Source organism: Diabrotica undecimpunctata, chromosome 8 (assembly GCF_040954645.1).
Source record: "Diabrotica undecimpunctata isolate CICGRU chromosome 8, icDiaUnde3, whole genome shotgun sequence".
Classification (NCBI taxonomy): domain Eukaryota; kingdom Metazoa; phylum Arthropoda; class Insecta; order Coleoptera; family Chrysomelidae; genus Diabrotica; species Diabrotica undecimpunctata.
Genome location: NC_092810.1, coordinates 121,711,674 through 121,726,188, shown reverse-complemented (window position 1 = coordinate 121,726,188; position 14,515 = coordinate 121,711,674). Strand labels below are relative to the sequence as shown.

The 14,515-nt window shown below is 33.2% G+C and overlaps 1 protein-coding gene across 1 annotated transcript; it reads left to right on the top strand.

Moving 5' to 3' along the window:
* The first annotated feature begins 11,473 nt into the window (after positions 1-11,473).
* On the top strand, positions 11,474-13,749 carry LOC140449087 (uncharacterized). Its single transcript, XM_072542229.1, has 2 exons — positions 11,474-11,866; positions 13,696-13,749. Exons 1-2 carry the CDS (start codon positions 11,474-11,476, stop codon positions 13,747-13,749), a joined length of 447 nt encoding a protein of 148 aa, XP_072398330.1.
* Positions 13,750-14,515: the final 766 nt, after the last annotated feature.

Sequence of the window (14,515 nt, the reverse complement as noted above, 5' to 3'; positions counted from 1 at the left end):
GAGTTAAGAATATCAGTGATGAAAGGTCAATGGTTAATTATAATTAATGGAAAAATGTTTGGAAAATTGGTTTTATACCAAATGCTTCACTTCTTTTTAAGTCTAAAACGAAATTATGTGATTTTCATGATGCCATGAACTTTGCCAACTACAAGAAATACCTTTAGGCTATTCTTACATCTAATTTACCACCACGTAGTTTAGTTACTATTGATAACGCATATATTACAACTGCCTGAAGAATCTCCTATGCCTGCATCTCGAAAAGATGAAATAAAACAGTATTCGAAGCAAAAAAATTACGTTACAAGTAGTCAATTTAAACATTACAAAAGTGTATAAATTCGAACTTTAAAACATGTGAAGTTAATAAAACCCTAAAATACCAACATGGTCACAATACTTGGAGGTTTCTACCTTATCGGTCGAATCTTAATCCGATTGAGGGTGCTTAGACGTCGCTTACAGAATATATAGGAAGTAAGAACACCACTTTTTTTATTACGATATGCTCTCAAACATAAACCAGAACTTCTAGACTTGAAACTAACCATATATACACCGATTACAGATTAAATTATTATCTTCTTCTTCTTCCTTCCTATATGTAGGCTTTAAAGCCTGTTTCTTCTTCAATATTAGCCTCCTAAATTGTTTAAATTATCGCACCATCTTTTTCTTGGTCAGCCAATACATCTTCGTCCATTTGGTGACTTATCTCGTGCTGTTCGTACTATCCTATCCTCTGCCATTTTACTAATGTGTTCGTTCCACTCCTGTTTCCGTTTTGTCACCCATCCATTTATGTCTTCTATATTGCATGCCCTTCTTATGTTTTCACTTTTCTCCCTGTCCAACAGTTTTTTTGTTAGTATTTTTTTGATTTTTGTTGTTGGCCGAAGCCGTTTTTTGTGTGTTTGTGGATTTTTTTTGTAGCGTGCCTGTAACAAAAATCATAATTAGTATATACTTATAATATATATTATGTATAATATATAATGATAAACAACTTAAAATTAACTGGGCCCACGCTTTAAAGGCGGGTACACATATGCGAGCAGAACTGTTCGCGAACCGTTTGTGAACGCTATATTCGTTAATTTGTACGACGGGACGAACCGCTTGCGAGCTGTTCGTTCGTTGCTCGTCAGGAACCACCGCCTGTCGGTTTTTGGGACGAACACAAAGAATGTGCGCAGAACTATAAATTGTGTCTATAAATTGTTTCTGCTAAGTGTGCGATGAGATCATTCGGTTAAACAAAATTGCTGAACGAGCGCGGCTTATTTAAAAGTAATTAGAGAAATTAATCACAGATAATCTAAACAAAATACCGAAATGTTTAGATTAACGAAGTAAATTAATTCTCGGTTTGTTATTAGATACTTAGGGTATTGGATAGCCTGAACATAAACATACTTTCAACGAACTCTTCGCGAACAGCTCACGAGCAGTTCGCAAACAGTTCGGCTCGCATATGTGTACCCACTTACGTTGCGATTGTATACGAGTTTTTCGAGCTACGAACTATCTTCTTTGTATGCTGTTATGTTATTTTTTGTAATGTTTTCTTTCTGGTTGGTGATTTGTTTTCTCTCTGGTGTTTAACTAGGCAAGATAATATAACCATAAATTTTATCAACATCTCGAACACAAAACAAAAAACGCCCACCCACGGGGTCTGTCAGGATGCTTTTACAGGTAGCGATTGAAGGGATTCATACAATTTCACCAAATTATGCTAAAGTGTACTAGTCAGTGCCATTAAAAGATACACCGAGTCTTGGAAAAAATACATAAAAAAATTAAAAAATTTTAAATAATTTCATTTATAGTTGTAGTGATTTCACACTTATATACGTTTTTATATGGTTGGCCTTTTGGCTAGTTGGCAAATTTTAAATGCCATTATAAATATCAATGAAATATTCCTAAAAAAATAATATAAAACCCATCAACCCTATAAGCAGGACATCAAGAGTTGAAATGATTCAAACTCATTTATTGTAGGGGTAAGTGTAGAATTATACGGAAGCCTTTAAAATTGCTCTTTAAAAAAATCAACAATTCTGAATACAGTAATACCTCGATTAACAACCTGACTTCCGCGAATTCAGAGTTACGCGATTTTCAAATTTTGACAATTCGTCATTTGAGTATCAGAGAATCGTTCGATTTATCGATGAGATAGAATTATCGCCCACGCATTATTGCTCATTCTTTTCATTTTTATTTTTTATTAGGTAGTTCTTATCTTCAGTTTTGTCTACGAATTGGTTGTTTGTGATTTGAATATGTATTATAATTGTTGAGACTGTGTGCTACATTTTATAATTTATCTATAATAAATATCAAAGTGAATATTGTTGTTGCATTAGCTCTGTCTGATACGTTAGTGAATAAAAATAAAGGAACTGGGGGTTGCTGTCCAAGGTATTTGTGAAACTGTGAAATAGTAGTTTGTCTTAGTGATGTTTTAGGTACAACTGTATCACTTAGTCGTCTTTTCAGTCACCAAAATTAGATTTTAAGTAGGCTACTGAGGCCATAGAGGACACTAAATGCATTCTTCAAAATAAAACATTAAATGCTAAATCTGTTTTTAGCAAACTTTACTATGAAGTAAACAAATAGCTGAACAACTAGACATTGAATTAAAGATGCCTCGTATAGTTTCTCGTCAAACCTGTCGTCAAAACCAATCTGTTAACTCTTGTGGAGAATATTTCCGAAGATCTATTTATTTACCCCTTTTAGACAATATCCTAACTTCCACCTTCCAGGATATTATTGGACCAACTACTTACTGCATATTCCAGAGTAGAACAAGAGTTTTCACTGTGGATTCAAAAGTGGAAAAGAGTCGTGCAAAATAATGGAAAACTTCCTGATTGTATTTTAGAAGTATTATAAAACTACCATATTCATAGGTATGTATCCAAATATCAGAATATTTCTGCAAATATTAATTACACTGCCAGTCAGTGCAGAAACAACAGAGCCTTCTACGCTTAAGCGCCCAAACACTTAGCTTAGAAATTGAACTTCTGTTAATTGGTTTAGCTCTCATCAATGTGCATCCTGAAATTTCTCTAGATGTTGATGCAATCATAGAGCGATTTGCTAAATCGGATAGGCGATAATAAAATCATATAATATTTACTTTTCTTATAGTATTTTTAATCACTGAACTTTTATTTACCACTCGTTGCCGGCTGTTGCTGACGATTCATGCACTTAGCCTAATATGCCTAATTATAGAAATAACTATTTCTTAATTATATTTGTTTTTTGTTGAATAAATTAATTTAAATAAAATGCTATTTACACTTATTCTTAAGGTTTCTTCTTCATTACGGAAGGGTGGATATAACTATAGCAAATTGCTCTCTATCTGAGCTGTTCTTAGTATCGAATGTGTGTCCATGCCTGTCCAGTCTCTTACATTCTTCAGTCAGGAGCATTTTTTTCTACCTGGACCTCTTTTTCCTTCTAATTTCCCTTCCATTATGAGTCGTAGAAAGATATATTTTTCTTCTCTGTGAATATGTTCTAGATAACTCGTTTTTCCGTTGTTTACAATATTTAGGAGTTCTCTCTCAGTCCTCGTTCTTCTCAGCACCTCGTTATTGGTCACGTGCTCTGTCCACGAAATCTTCAGCATTCTTCGAAAAACACACATTTCAAAGGCCACACACAAATTCCGAGAGTCCATATTTTCCCTCCGTATAGCAATAAGGAATAAATGAATGTTGTTACAAATTGATATCGGATATCCAACGATAAGATAGTGTTTATTAGGAATGTTAAATACATTCATTAATGTTTACACTTACATTGAGTTATTGCATTTAAATTACTTAACCTTGGTTTATACTTATTTATCCTTGGTTTGTTCTTGATTTTGTAGCTATAGGATAGGTGGGTTTAAATTAATTGTCTTTAAAATACCTAGTTTAAATTGACAGTCCTTGATTTTTCAGCATTCATTTCAGTCCTATATTTTAATAACTTTCCTTTGGTTTAATAGTCTTGTACACTTGATTTTACTGAGTATGTGGGTTTAAATTATTTTTTTTTTGTTTAAGTTTAAGACCCCTTAATGTTGTAACATTCTTTGGTTTAATATATGGCTTTAAATAATTATTAAGAAAATGGTTCCCTTACATGAGGCACAAATCATATCAATCGTAAAGGTGCAAAAATCTAAATCCTATATCAAAATCACCCTCAAGACCCATGACACCCCCTGACAAAAATTTCTAGATCGGCCACTGAGTGCATGCCACTTATGTCATTATCGTCAACATAAACATCATTTATTAGTGCTGCAATCATCAGAGACGAAAATGCCACTGAAGCTCTAAAAAAGATACGAAAAAGTTGAATTTTGCTGAGAATGTACATTGTAGGACCCCACTGTTACTACAACTTATATTTGGATAAAACTGCAGTGATTCAATTTCTGAACTTGCTTAACCAATTATATGTGGTTATTGTGAGAGTTTTTGAATTTAATTATTATTTTGTTGTATAGATTCTTATTCTTATCCTTAAACTTTCGTCGGAATTCTGTCATGCTCAGAATCTTGACAGTGGTCTATTCCATTTTCTGTATTATTTGAAGACTTAAATATTTCTTTTATTTCTCGGTGAATTTTGTGTATCTTTTCTAGTTCTATCTGCATTTTATTATTTTGTATGGACTCATGTTTCTTCTTTTAATCACTCTTTTTTACTTATCATTTTACTGCGAGATCTTTAAGTTAAATAATATGGTATTTCTTACATTTAGACAATGAATTATTTTGTTATTAAGGTATTAAATTTTTGGTTGAGAAAGATATAGTCTATTTAATTTCTTACTATGTGAACTGAGAATCTTGGATTTTCAGGTATATCATCGTCTTGGAGAAAGATCAAAAGTGTATTTGTAACTACAAAATGCTATTCAATTAAGAATTAAATTAAATGTTCCTCCTCAAGCGTTATGTTTACCTATTACAAATTCACTTTTTTCTTTGTCAACTTTGGCATTGTAGTCGTTTATTATAAATTAGTATTACTTCGTTTGTTAAAGTCATTTTGTCAATATAACAGAGTTCGTTATAAAATGTTTCAATAATTGCTTCGGCTGTGTGGGCTATAGCAGCATATACTTTAATGATGTTGGCTCTATGAGTTGTCTTTATCTGAACTAGAAGCATTCTTTCGGACACGGGTACAAAAAGATTGACACAGGCAATTTTATTATTCAAAATATTGATTGGCTCACTTAGACTAGTATTTTAATATTGCTAATCGATAGACTGATGGAGATTCCTAAGCTTTTATCGTACTTACGCCATATTTAAGAATTATTTTATTCTGAGAGGTGCAATTTTCCTCAACCATACTCTTGCGGAAGCCTCATTGCCATGCTGAAAGGATGGTTGAAAATATCTTTGTGGGGTTGGTAATTCTCTATTTGGAGTATTTGCATTTTAATAGTTTCACTCGGTGTGTATCTGAAGCTTTTCACTTCTCATTGTTTATTTGATAGAATGCACAACGGAAATATGATTTAGCGATTTGCCTCAAGCAAAAATTATATTTGAATACTAACTGAGCGTAAATTTTGATGTTTACAGTTTAATATTTAAATGTTCGGAACGACTAAAAAAATATTTGTGCACCAAACGACCAAGGGTTACCTGTACTTATATGTAAATACACAATTTTCTTGAATATGGGTCGTACAGGTATAACGTATAACAAATAGAGTTAAGTATAAAATAGAGTACAATAGAACAGTCAGTACGACAAAGTTTTACTACGTACAGTGTGTAAAAGCCAAATGGAATAAATTCATTATTTAGGTTACTGTACATATTTATAAAAAATCCCGAAACACGTCAAATTTAAATTATAACTTGACATTCTTTAACGTAAAAATGCAACCCCTACCTTCAACCCCCTTAGAATGACAGGTACAACCCCCAATTTTTAAAATAGGAAGTATAGGCTTGTGATATATCGTTTGAAAGGTCTTTTAATTCTCCATTCAAAAATGTTGTCGCTTTCAAGTTTATTAAGATTAATTAAGATAAAATAAATTAAAATCATGTGGTTACCGAAATTCGCTACAATACAATCAAAAACTAAAATGTAATGCAAAACGTAATAAAATGTAGAACACGAAAAAGAACTATGAATGTTAATGAAGCAGATGTTCAAAATGTTCACCGCGAACGTCTTGGTAACATCCTAATCTCAAATAAAACTGCCTTCTAACATTATTTAACATAACAGGCGTGATCGACCTAATCGCATGCGTTATTCGTTCTTTTAAGTAATTTAAATCAGAAGGTTTAGTTTTGTACACATGGCTCTTCACATATCCCCATAAAAATAAATCTAATAATGTAAGATCAGGTGATCGCGCTGGCCATTCAATCGATCCTCGCCTCCCTATCCACCGATTGGAAAATATTGTATCGAGGTACTGCCGGACATTAAGTTGGTAATGTGGTGGTGCTTTATCCTGCTGAAACCATATCGTATTTGCTGGAACATGAGGGTTTCCTGGATCAGGATATAAATTTGCCAATGTTGGAATGACATCATTTTGAAGTAGTGCCAAATAATTGTTGCCATTCAAGTTGCCCTCAATGAAAAAGGGACCAATGATATTGTTTCCTACAATCCCTGCCCAAACATTAACCTTTTGAGGGTATTTAGTGTGTTCTTCTCTCATCCAGTGAGGATTTTCCGTGGCCCAGTAGCGGCAATTTTGCCGATTAGCATGACCGTTAAGTGAAAAAGTACACTCATCAGAAAACATAACGTCTTCTAATTGGATAATATTGTTATCCAACATGTCCATCATTTGCTCACAAAAAAAAGTTCTCCTATCAAAATCGTCTTCCATAAGCTCCTGAGTAGGTATCATCTTATAGGGATGCAATTTATTTTCTTTTAATATGTTTACTATCGATGTATGGCTAGCATTGAATGTAGTGGATGCCTGTCTTCTCGATGTATGTGGATTTTCCTGAAACTCAAGCAACACATCTAATTTGAGTTCATCACTCAGTGCATTGGCAGCTGCTTTTTTTATCTGCCTTACATGACCAAACTCGCGAAACTGCTTCTCTATTTTACTTATTGTTCCTTGGGATATAGGCGGTAAATTAGGAAATTTCTCATGAAATAGGCGAGTTACTTCCTGTTGTGTTCGGGTGTTATCTCCGTAACCAATCATTTTTAAAACTGTTATTTTATGCATTTCCGTTAATCTAACCATTTTTCAGAATTGAATTGAACGAACTTTTTACTTAAATTAAAATACTGACAACTTAAATAAAATAATTTACTAATGCGTGTTAAAATAACGTTGCCACGGAAATTATTTAAAGTTTTTTTATGGTTACCATCTAAAAACCACATTGCTATGGTTTTTGTTCACTTTCTCATTATCAAGACCTAAACAGGAAATAAGTTTTGAGTATATTTTAGCGAATTTCGGTAACCACATGATTTTAATTTATTTTATCTTAATTAATCTTAATAAATTTGAAAGCGACAACATTTTTGAATGGAGAATGAAAAGACCTTTCAAACGATATATCACAAGCCTATACTTCCTATTTTAAAAATTGGGGGTTGTACCTGTCATTCTAAGGGGGTTGAAGGTAGGGGTTGCATTTTCACGTTAAAGAATGTCAAGTTATAATTTAAATTTGACGTGTTTCGGGATTTTTTATAAATATGTACAGTAACCTAAATAATGAATTTATTCCATTTGGCTTTTACACACTGTATATTCACTCTTTTACAAGCTATAAACTATTTTTTATTCAACAAATTTGAAGTACATCTCAATTAACATTAAGACATAAGTATTGTTGTTTTTGTAGTATTTTATTTGATTTTATATATTTTTTTAAGTTCAAATGTATTTTTTTTTTAATTTTTCCAAGTGGGCCGGAAATTACTAACAAAATAACAAAAAAAAATTTCCGAATCGCTTTGAGTAAAATTTTTTAGGCGCATCTCATCGAAATAACTACTTTTTTTATCTTTTTTAATTTTTCGAAAAACTAACAAAAAATTCAGGAAAAAGATTAGTCAACCAAGGATCGGAATTGATGCCTGATATATCAACAGACAAAATAAGGACCACATTGAAGAAAATGAACAAAAAAAGCTCCGGAATAAGATTATATCGTTATAAAAGCCGCAAAGATTGGAGGAGACAGACTTTTAGAGAATGACATAGTGCGCCAACCATTTTATTACACAAAAAGGACGATCTAACAGACCTTAAGAATTCTCTCTCTCTCTCTCTCTTGTCGTATTTCCATTACTGAGGATCGTGATTTTTTCCAATATGCCTAACAATTTTTCTCCATTGGTCTCTATCTTCAGCTGCTCTGAGAGCTTTGCAGAATAAGTTTCCAGCTGAATTTTTAATTTGGTCAGACCATCTAGTTGGTGATCGTCCTCTTGATCTTCTTCCCGGAACGTTTCCAGAAACAATCAATCTCTCCAGTCCAAACTATCGTCACCTCTGCGAACAACGTGACCGAAAAATTGCAGAATACCTTGCAGACAGAATTTTTTAATCTCAAGTTGGTTTAAAATGAAAACGTTTGTTCTATGAGCTGTCCAAGGTATGCGCAGCATTCTTCTCCAGCATCACATCTTAAAGGCATCAATTTTTTGGCGCTCGCTTTAGCGAAGAGTCCAAGTCTCTGCTCCGTATACAAATATTTAGAATACAAGGACATTCACCAGTCTCATCTTGATATTTTAAAAGATAGATCCGTCTTTCCAAAGTTTAGTTAGGTGACTCATCGCATTTTTTGCTATACCAATACGTCTCCGAACTTCTTCTTCACCGTTACCATCATTAGTTATAATACAACCGAGATAGACAAAACTGCCCACTATCTGGTATTCCTGTAACACGTTAGTCAGTTGGATAGTGTGGAATCTATCGACCACCATTATTTTTGTCTAAGCTTTATTGATTTTCAGACCAACTTTATTGCTTTTGTACTCAACTCTTCGCAGAAGATTAAACATTTTTTGCTCATTTTCTGTTATAAGTGTAGTGTCATCAGCAAATCTTAAATTGGAGATTTTCCTACCAGCCACTGTTACTCCACCGGCCCATCCATCTAAAGCCATCCTCATGACATGTTCACCATAAATGTTGAATAATTCAGGTGACAACACGCATCCTTGTCTAACACCTCTCCCGATCTTGAATTGGTTTGAAAACTTCTGATCTAGTCATACTGTTGCTATATCGGACTGGTACAGATTTTTAAGTATCACCAGGTGCATTGGTGTGCCCATTTCTATTAAAAGGGACCACATATTTATCCAGCTTACCAGAATTACCTAAAAAATTACCGACCCATAAGCCTGTGAAACCAACTCTATAAGGTATTCACAAGAATAATAACAAATAGACTGGAAACAAAATTAGATTTTTACCACTCTAGGAAACAGTCAGGTTTTGGGAAAAACTTTTGGCACTAACGACCACCTCGACTACATAGAAGAGATTGTAGAAAAATATATCGAATAAAGCCGACCATTGGCCATGGCTTTCGTAGACTTTCGCAAAGTATTCGATACGATTGTATAGATTGTCGGTACTTCAACCTGATCGCAAACATACAGTGTGTTCGTAAAATATGGAATAAATTCGATATTTCCTAAATGAAAAACCTTTTTAAAAAAATCTAAAACACGTCGATTTTTAAATTTAATGTTCTACATTTTACAATAAAATTTCATTATACAAGGTGATACACATTACAGTGATGACGTCATCGGCTCTTTTTTTAAATGTAACACCCTGTATTTTAGGACATTTTTAGATCGATAAAGATAAGCCAATTTTAAAAAAGTATAATACTCGGGTCTAATGGCTAGTTTTTGGTAAACTGTGATTATTTTTAGTAACGTTCAATAACAATTAAGTAGTACAATAATTGCATTAATTCGTGAATGTTCTGTATTATTGCTTAGAATTAATTTTAAGTAGAAATGAATTTGAGTGTAAAGCAAAGAATTGAAATACTCATGATGATGGGGTATGGAGACAAATCGCGAACTCAGATGGAAGTGTGTAATTTATTTAATGATAAATATCCAGAAATAAACATCATGCAGTCAACAGTAAGTAAGATTGAAAAAAAGAAATTTCGAGAAACTGGTACGGTTGAAAATGCACGCAAATCAGGTCGTCTCTCTGTAAATTATGTTACAACATTAGATGTTCTACTTGCTTTTGAAGAAGATGAGCACACTTCTGTTCGTAAGGTTAGTAGTGATCTCGATGTTTGCGAAACAACGGTACACAAAGTACGTAAAAGTAAGTAAAGTAAGTAAAATGCACAGTTGTACAGGATGATCCAGATAAAAAAATACAATTTTGCGAAATAATGATGGATAACAGCCACCGAAACCCTCTCTTGGTTCAAAATATTATTTTTTCTGATGAGGCTACATTCAAATTAAATGGCGTGGTCAACTGTCAGAATTGTAGATACTGGGCAAAAGAAAACTCAAACAATTCCCGCAAAAGGTAAACGTATGGGCTGGCATTGTAGGAAATAAAATCATTGGACCCTACTATTTCGAAGGTAATTTAAACGGGTATACCTTCAGTTTTTAAGTGGGTATCTCGTACCTACTTTAGTTAATTTATTTCCCAGTACAATTAATCTTGGAGGCTTTGTTAAAAGTTTATGGTTTCAACAGGATGGTGTGCCTCCGCATTATGCTTTAGATGTTCGAAGGTACCTAAACGAAGTTTTTATGAACAGGTGGATTGGAAGACGTGGACATATTGAATGGCCAGCGAGGTCGCCAGACCTTAATCCTTAGGATTATTTTATGTGCGGTTATTTAAAGAATGTTGTTTATAAAACGAAACCTGCAAATATTGGAGACTTAAAAACAAGAATTCGTAAAGAAATAAACAATATTTCTCAAGAAAGCATAAACAAGGTTCTACAAGAATTTGTACAACGTTTGGGTTACTGTCAAATACAACAAGGGCTACAATTCGAACATTTAAGATGAAGTCATGTATTAATTACTGGATTACTTTCAAGTTATTTATTATAATTTATTTATAATTTATTACTATTATAAATCAATAAAAATTAATTTTCTAAGCGCATATCTTTCAAATTATATCCGTTAGACCACCGGTATTATATTTTTTTGGAATCAGCTCATTTTTATCGATATAGAAATGTCCTAAAATACAGGGTGTTACATTTAAAAAAGAGCCGATGACGTCATCACTGTAATGCGTATCACCTCGTGTAATGAAATTTTATTGTCAAATGTAGAACATTAAATTTAAAAATCGATGTGTTTTAGATTTTTTTAAAAAGGCTTTTCATTTAGGAAATATCGAATTTATTCCATACTTTATGGACACACTGTATACAATAATGCAACAATGACCTTAAGACTACATAAAGATACAAAATCTATAAAAATCAAAAGAGGAATCAGACAAGGAGACACGTTATCTCCCAAACTCTTTACGGCAGTTCTGGAAAAGGGTTTCAAACAATTGGAGTGGAATGCCAATAGAATCAATGTCTATGGTAAAATGTTCTCCTACCTACGAGTTGCGGCCGGTATAGTTCTGATAACAGATAGCTTAAAAGCAATTGGAACTGTGCTTACTGAGTTAGATGCCGCTTGTAAGGAAGTTGGTTTGAACATAAATTTTGGAAAGACACAATACATAACAAATCTGGTACCAAGTGAAAATCCACAAATCGACTGCAACGAAATAGCATTAGCTCACAAATGTAAAAACTTAGATCATGAAATCCAAATTCTTGTATTTTGTGATTCATCCATTGTCTTGCTTCCTTTTCATTTTCCCTCTTTGGTTCCAGTATTTTTCTCTCAAAAACTTGCAATTGCTCTTCTTCTCTTTCTGTTAATGTAAATGTTTCTGCAGTAGATACTACTATTGGTCTTATGGTCGATTTGTAAATTTTTATTTTTATGCTTCAGCTTATCTTCTTATCTCTAAACATTTTTTTGTTTCTATAAAACGCTGTATTTCCCGCTTGAACTCGTCTTTTTTATATCTACACTTTCATTTCTTCTTTCATTTCTTCTGTTGACTAGTACTCCCAAATACTTGAATATTTTAACCTCTTCGAAACTGTGTCCATCCATTGTCAGTTCTGTAATTTTTGTCTTCTTTTTCTTGCTTATTCTCATGTATTTTTTTTTCATTTATTTCCAGTCCTCTCAGTTTGGCTTCGTTTTCTATTTCTTGGCAGGTTTTCTTTAATGCCTTTTTTTCTGCTGCTACTAGGGTTATATCATCCGCATATCCCATTATTTGTATTGCATTCTTGTTTACAATTCCTGCGTTTGACAGCTTTTTTATTATCTTGTCTAGTTATAGAATAAATAGTACCGTTGAGTGCGCATCTCCATTGTCTATTATTGCTTGGGAATCTCGCATTGGCATTTTTATCATGCTTATAATTTTATTTGGTATATTACTCTCTTGTAAATCTTGGATCCTTTTTCGTCTGTTTAGTTTGTCAAATGCCTGTTTAAAGTCTAGGAGTGTTTCTCCGTCGTACTCGTATAATTTCTTTATTACTTGTTTTAGCATATTTATAGCGTCTATCGTGGATCTTCCTTTTTTTAAACTGTACTGCTACTCCCGTATGCTTTGTTCTGTATATATTGGTAGTCTGTCTCTAATTATACCAGTCATTACTTTATATGTTACATTCAGTAAATTGCATTTGTCATAAGTGTGTACAAAAAACATATCCGTCTTTTCATTTCGATAAAATTAGCCGATGACGACCACCGACTAGATGAACCAACGATGTGAAAAGTGTAGCGGGAAACTTTTGCAAGCGGCCTAGTGTAGAGAACCTTAGAAGAAACTGAGGGAGGCCTATGTCCAGTAGTGGGCGCGGTTGGCTAAATGATGATGAAGCGTAAATATAACTATAGATTTTTTAGAGAGTTGTTTGAATATTTTTTTATTGATAAGATCAAAATTGATGGAATTTTTTTGGATTGATAATTGATTTTAATTTATAGGCCGATATATATGTAGTTAATAGTATAGTTAATCTAATTACTTTATTTTCTTGTTCAACGGTTTCTTCTTATGGTGAGTCTTCCCTTTTGTTTACTTAAATATGCATTTCCATATGCTATGCAAATGTAATGGCCTTCTGCTTGGTTCTTTACATACAACTTATGTCTGCATTTGTTACTTCGTCATGGGTTATTCAGGATCGTTATTTTAGGGTTTTTTTTCGTTCTAAAGTAAAGAGTTAGTTTTGTTGTCATCTATTACCTCTGTTAGATGTTTATCTAACTTTTCATCTTTAAATTTTGTATTTCTTTTTTGAATTGCTGAGTATAATTTCATCTAATTTGTTAATTGAGCTTCAAAACTAGAAAACTAAAATATTTGAGAATTTTATACCTTGACCAATTATTATGATTGATTATGCAAGAAAATGCGCAAGTCAAGCGCAGCATTACAAGGAGAAGGATGTCTTGGTTAACCCTTTGACGCCGGAATTATTTTTTTAACTTTTAACAAGTTTTTTGGTTTTTTTTTTATATAAAATCATTATTTTTAATAACAATGTATTGTATTTTTTATTTTTTTATTAGCTAATAAAGGCTATAGACTGTGTCATAAGTATTAGGACACTAGGCGTCGGTTAATAAAATATTTTCAAAAGTAGAACTTTATTTTGAATGGTATAAAGAGAAACAATTTTTCTTGTCGTTAAGGCACAGTCCTACATTAAATGTTGAACGGCTCCAGGAAGACTTGTGCAGTTCTTTTCGAGTGCTGCAAAGGGCACATCTCCTTGGTTTCATGTGAATTGGCATATGTGCACATTTATGACATCGGACTTCTAAGGGTACCGTGCGCTTGAAGTGGTTTACTTCAGTGTCATTAGCTCTTTTGCGTCCTCTTTTTGGTACGACAGGTTGGGCGCCAATAAGTCCGTTTATGACTGCTAACCCAAACATCTTCAACGTAAGCGATTGTCCATCGGATCTACTTTTGAAAATAATAAAGTCGTTTACTAGCGACATGTCCAAAAAATTCTTCGATTCATAAATTGACTTTAGCATATCCATTTTGTCAACAAAACCCATGTCAGCATTATAGTCCTTAACTAGTATTGGACAAACAATGCCCTCCCTAGTACCATCTTTTCTCTTCGTAGACACTGTTCCAATATGTTCGGGATTATGATAATTACTTATAAACAAAACACCCTTTCGGTCTTTCCATTTCATAAAAACTGTACCATCTTTGCTAACTCGCCAATCCGACTCCCCTCTCGCTAATTTATTGTCCTCTATTATATCCGTTGGTGTGTTCTGTCTTCCATTTCTTGCTGTTCCACACGCGTAAATTATGTGTTCGCGTAAGTTTTTCATTAGTTCCACAGAATTGAAGAAATTGTCGAAATAA

What these genes read in the sequence shown, in the direction of transcription:
- LOC140449087 (XM_072542229.1), top strand. Translation starts at nt 11,474, where the DNA reads ATGACCTTAAGACTACATAAAGATACAAAATCTATAAAAATCAAAAGA. An exon ending in ATCATGAAATCCAAATTCTT is followed by an intron (nt 11,867 to 13,695) that starts GTATTTTGTGAT and finishes TTTTTTTATTAG; the next exon opens with CTAATAAAGGCTATAGACTG.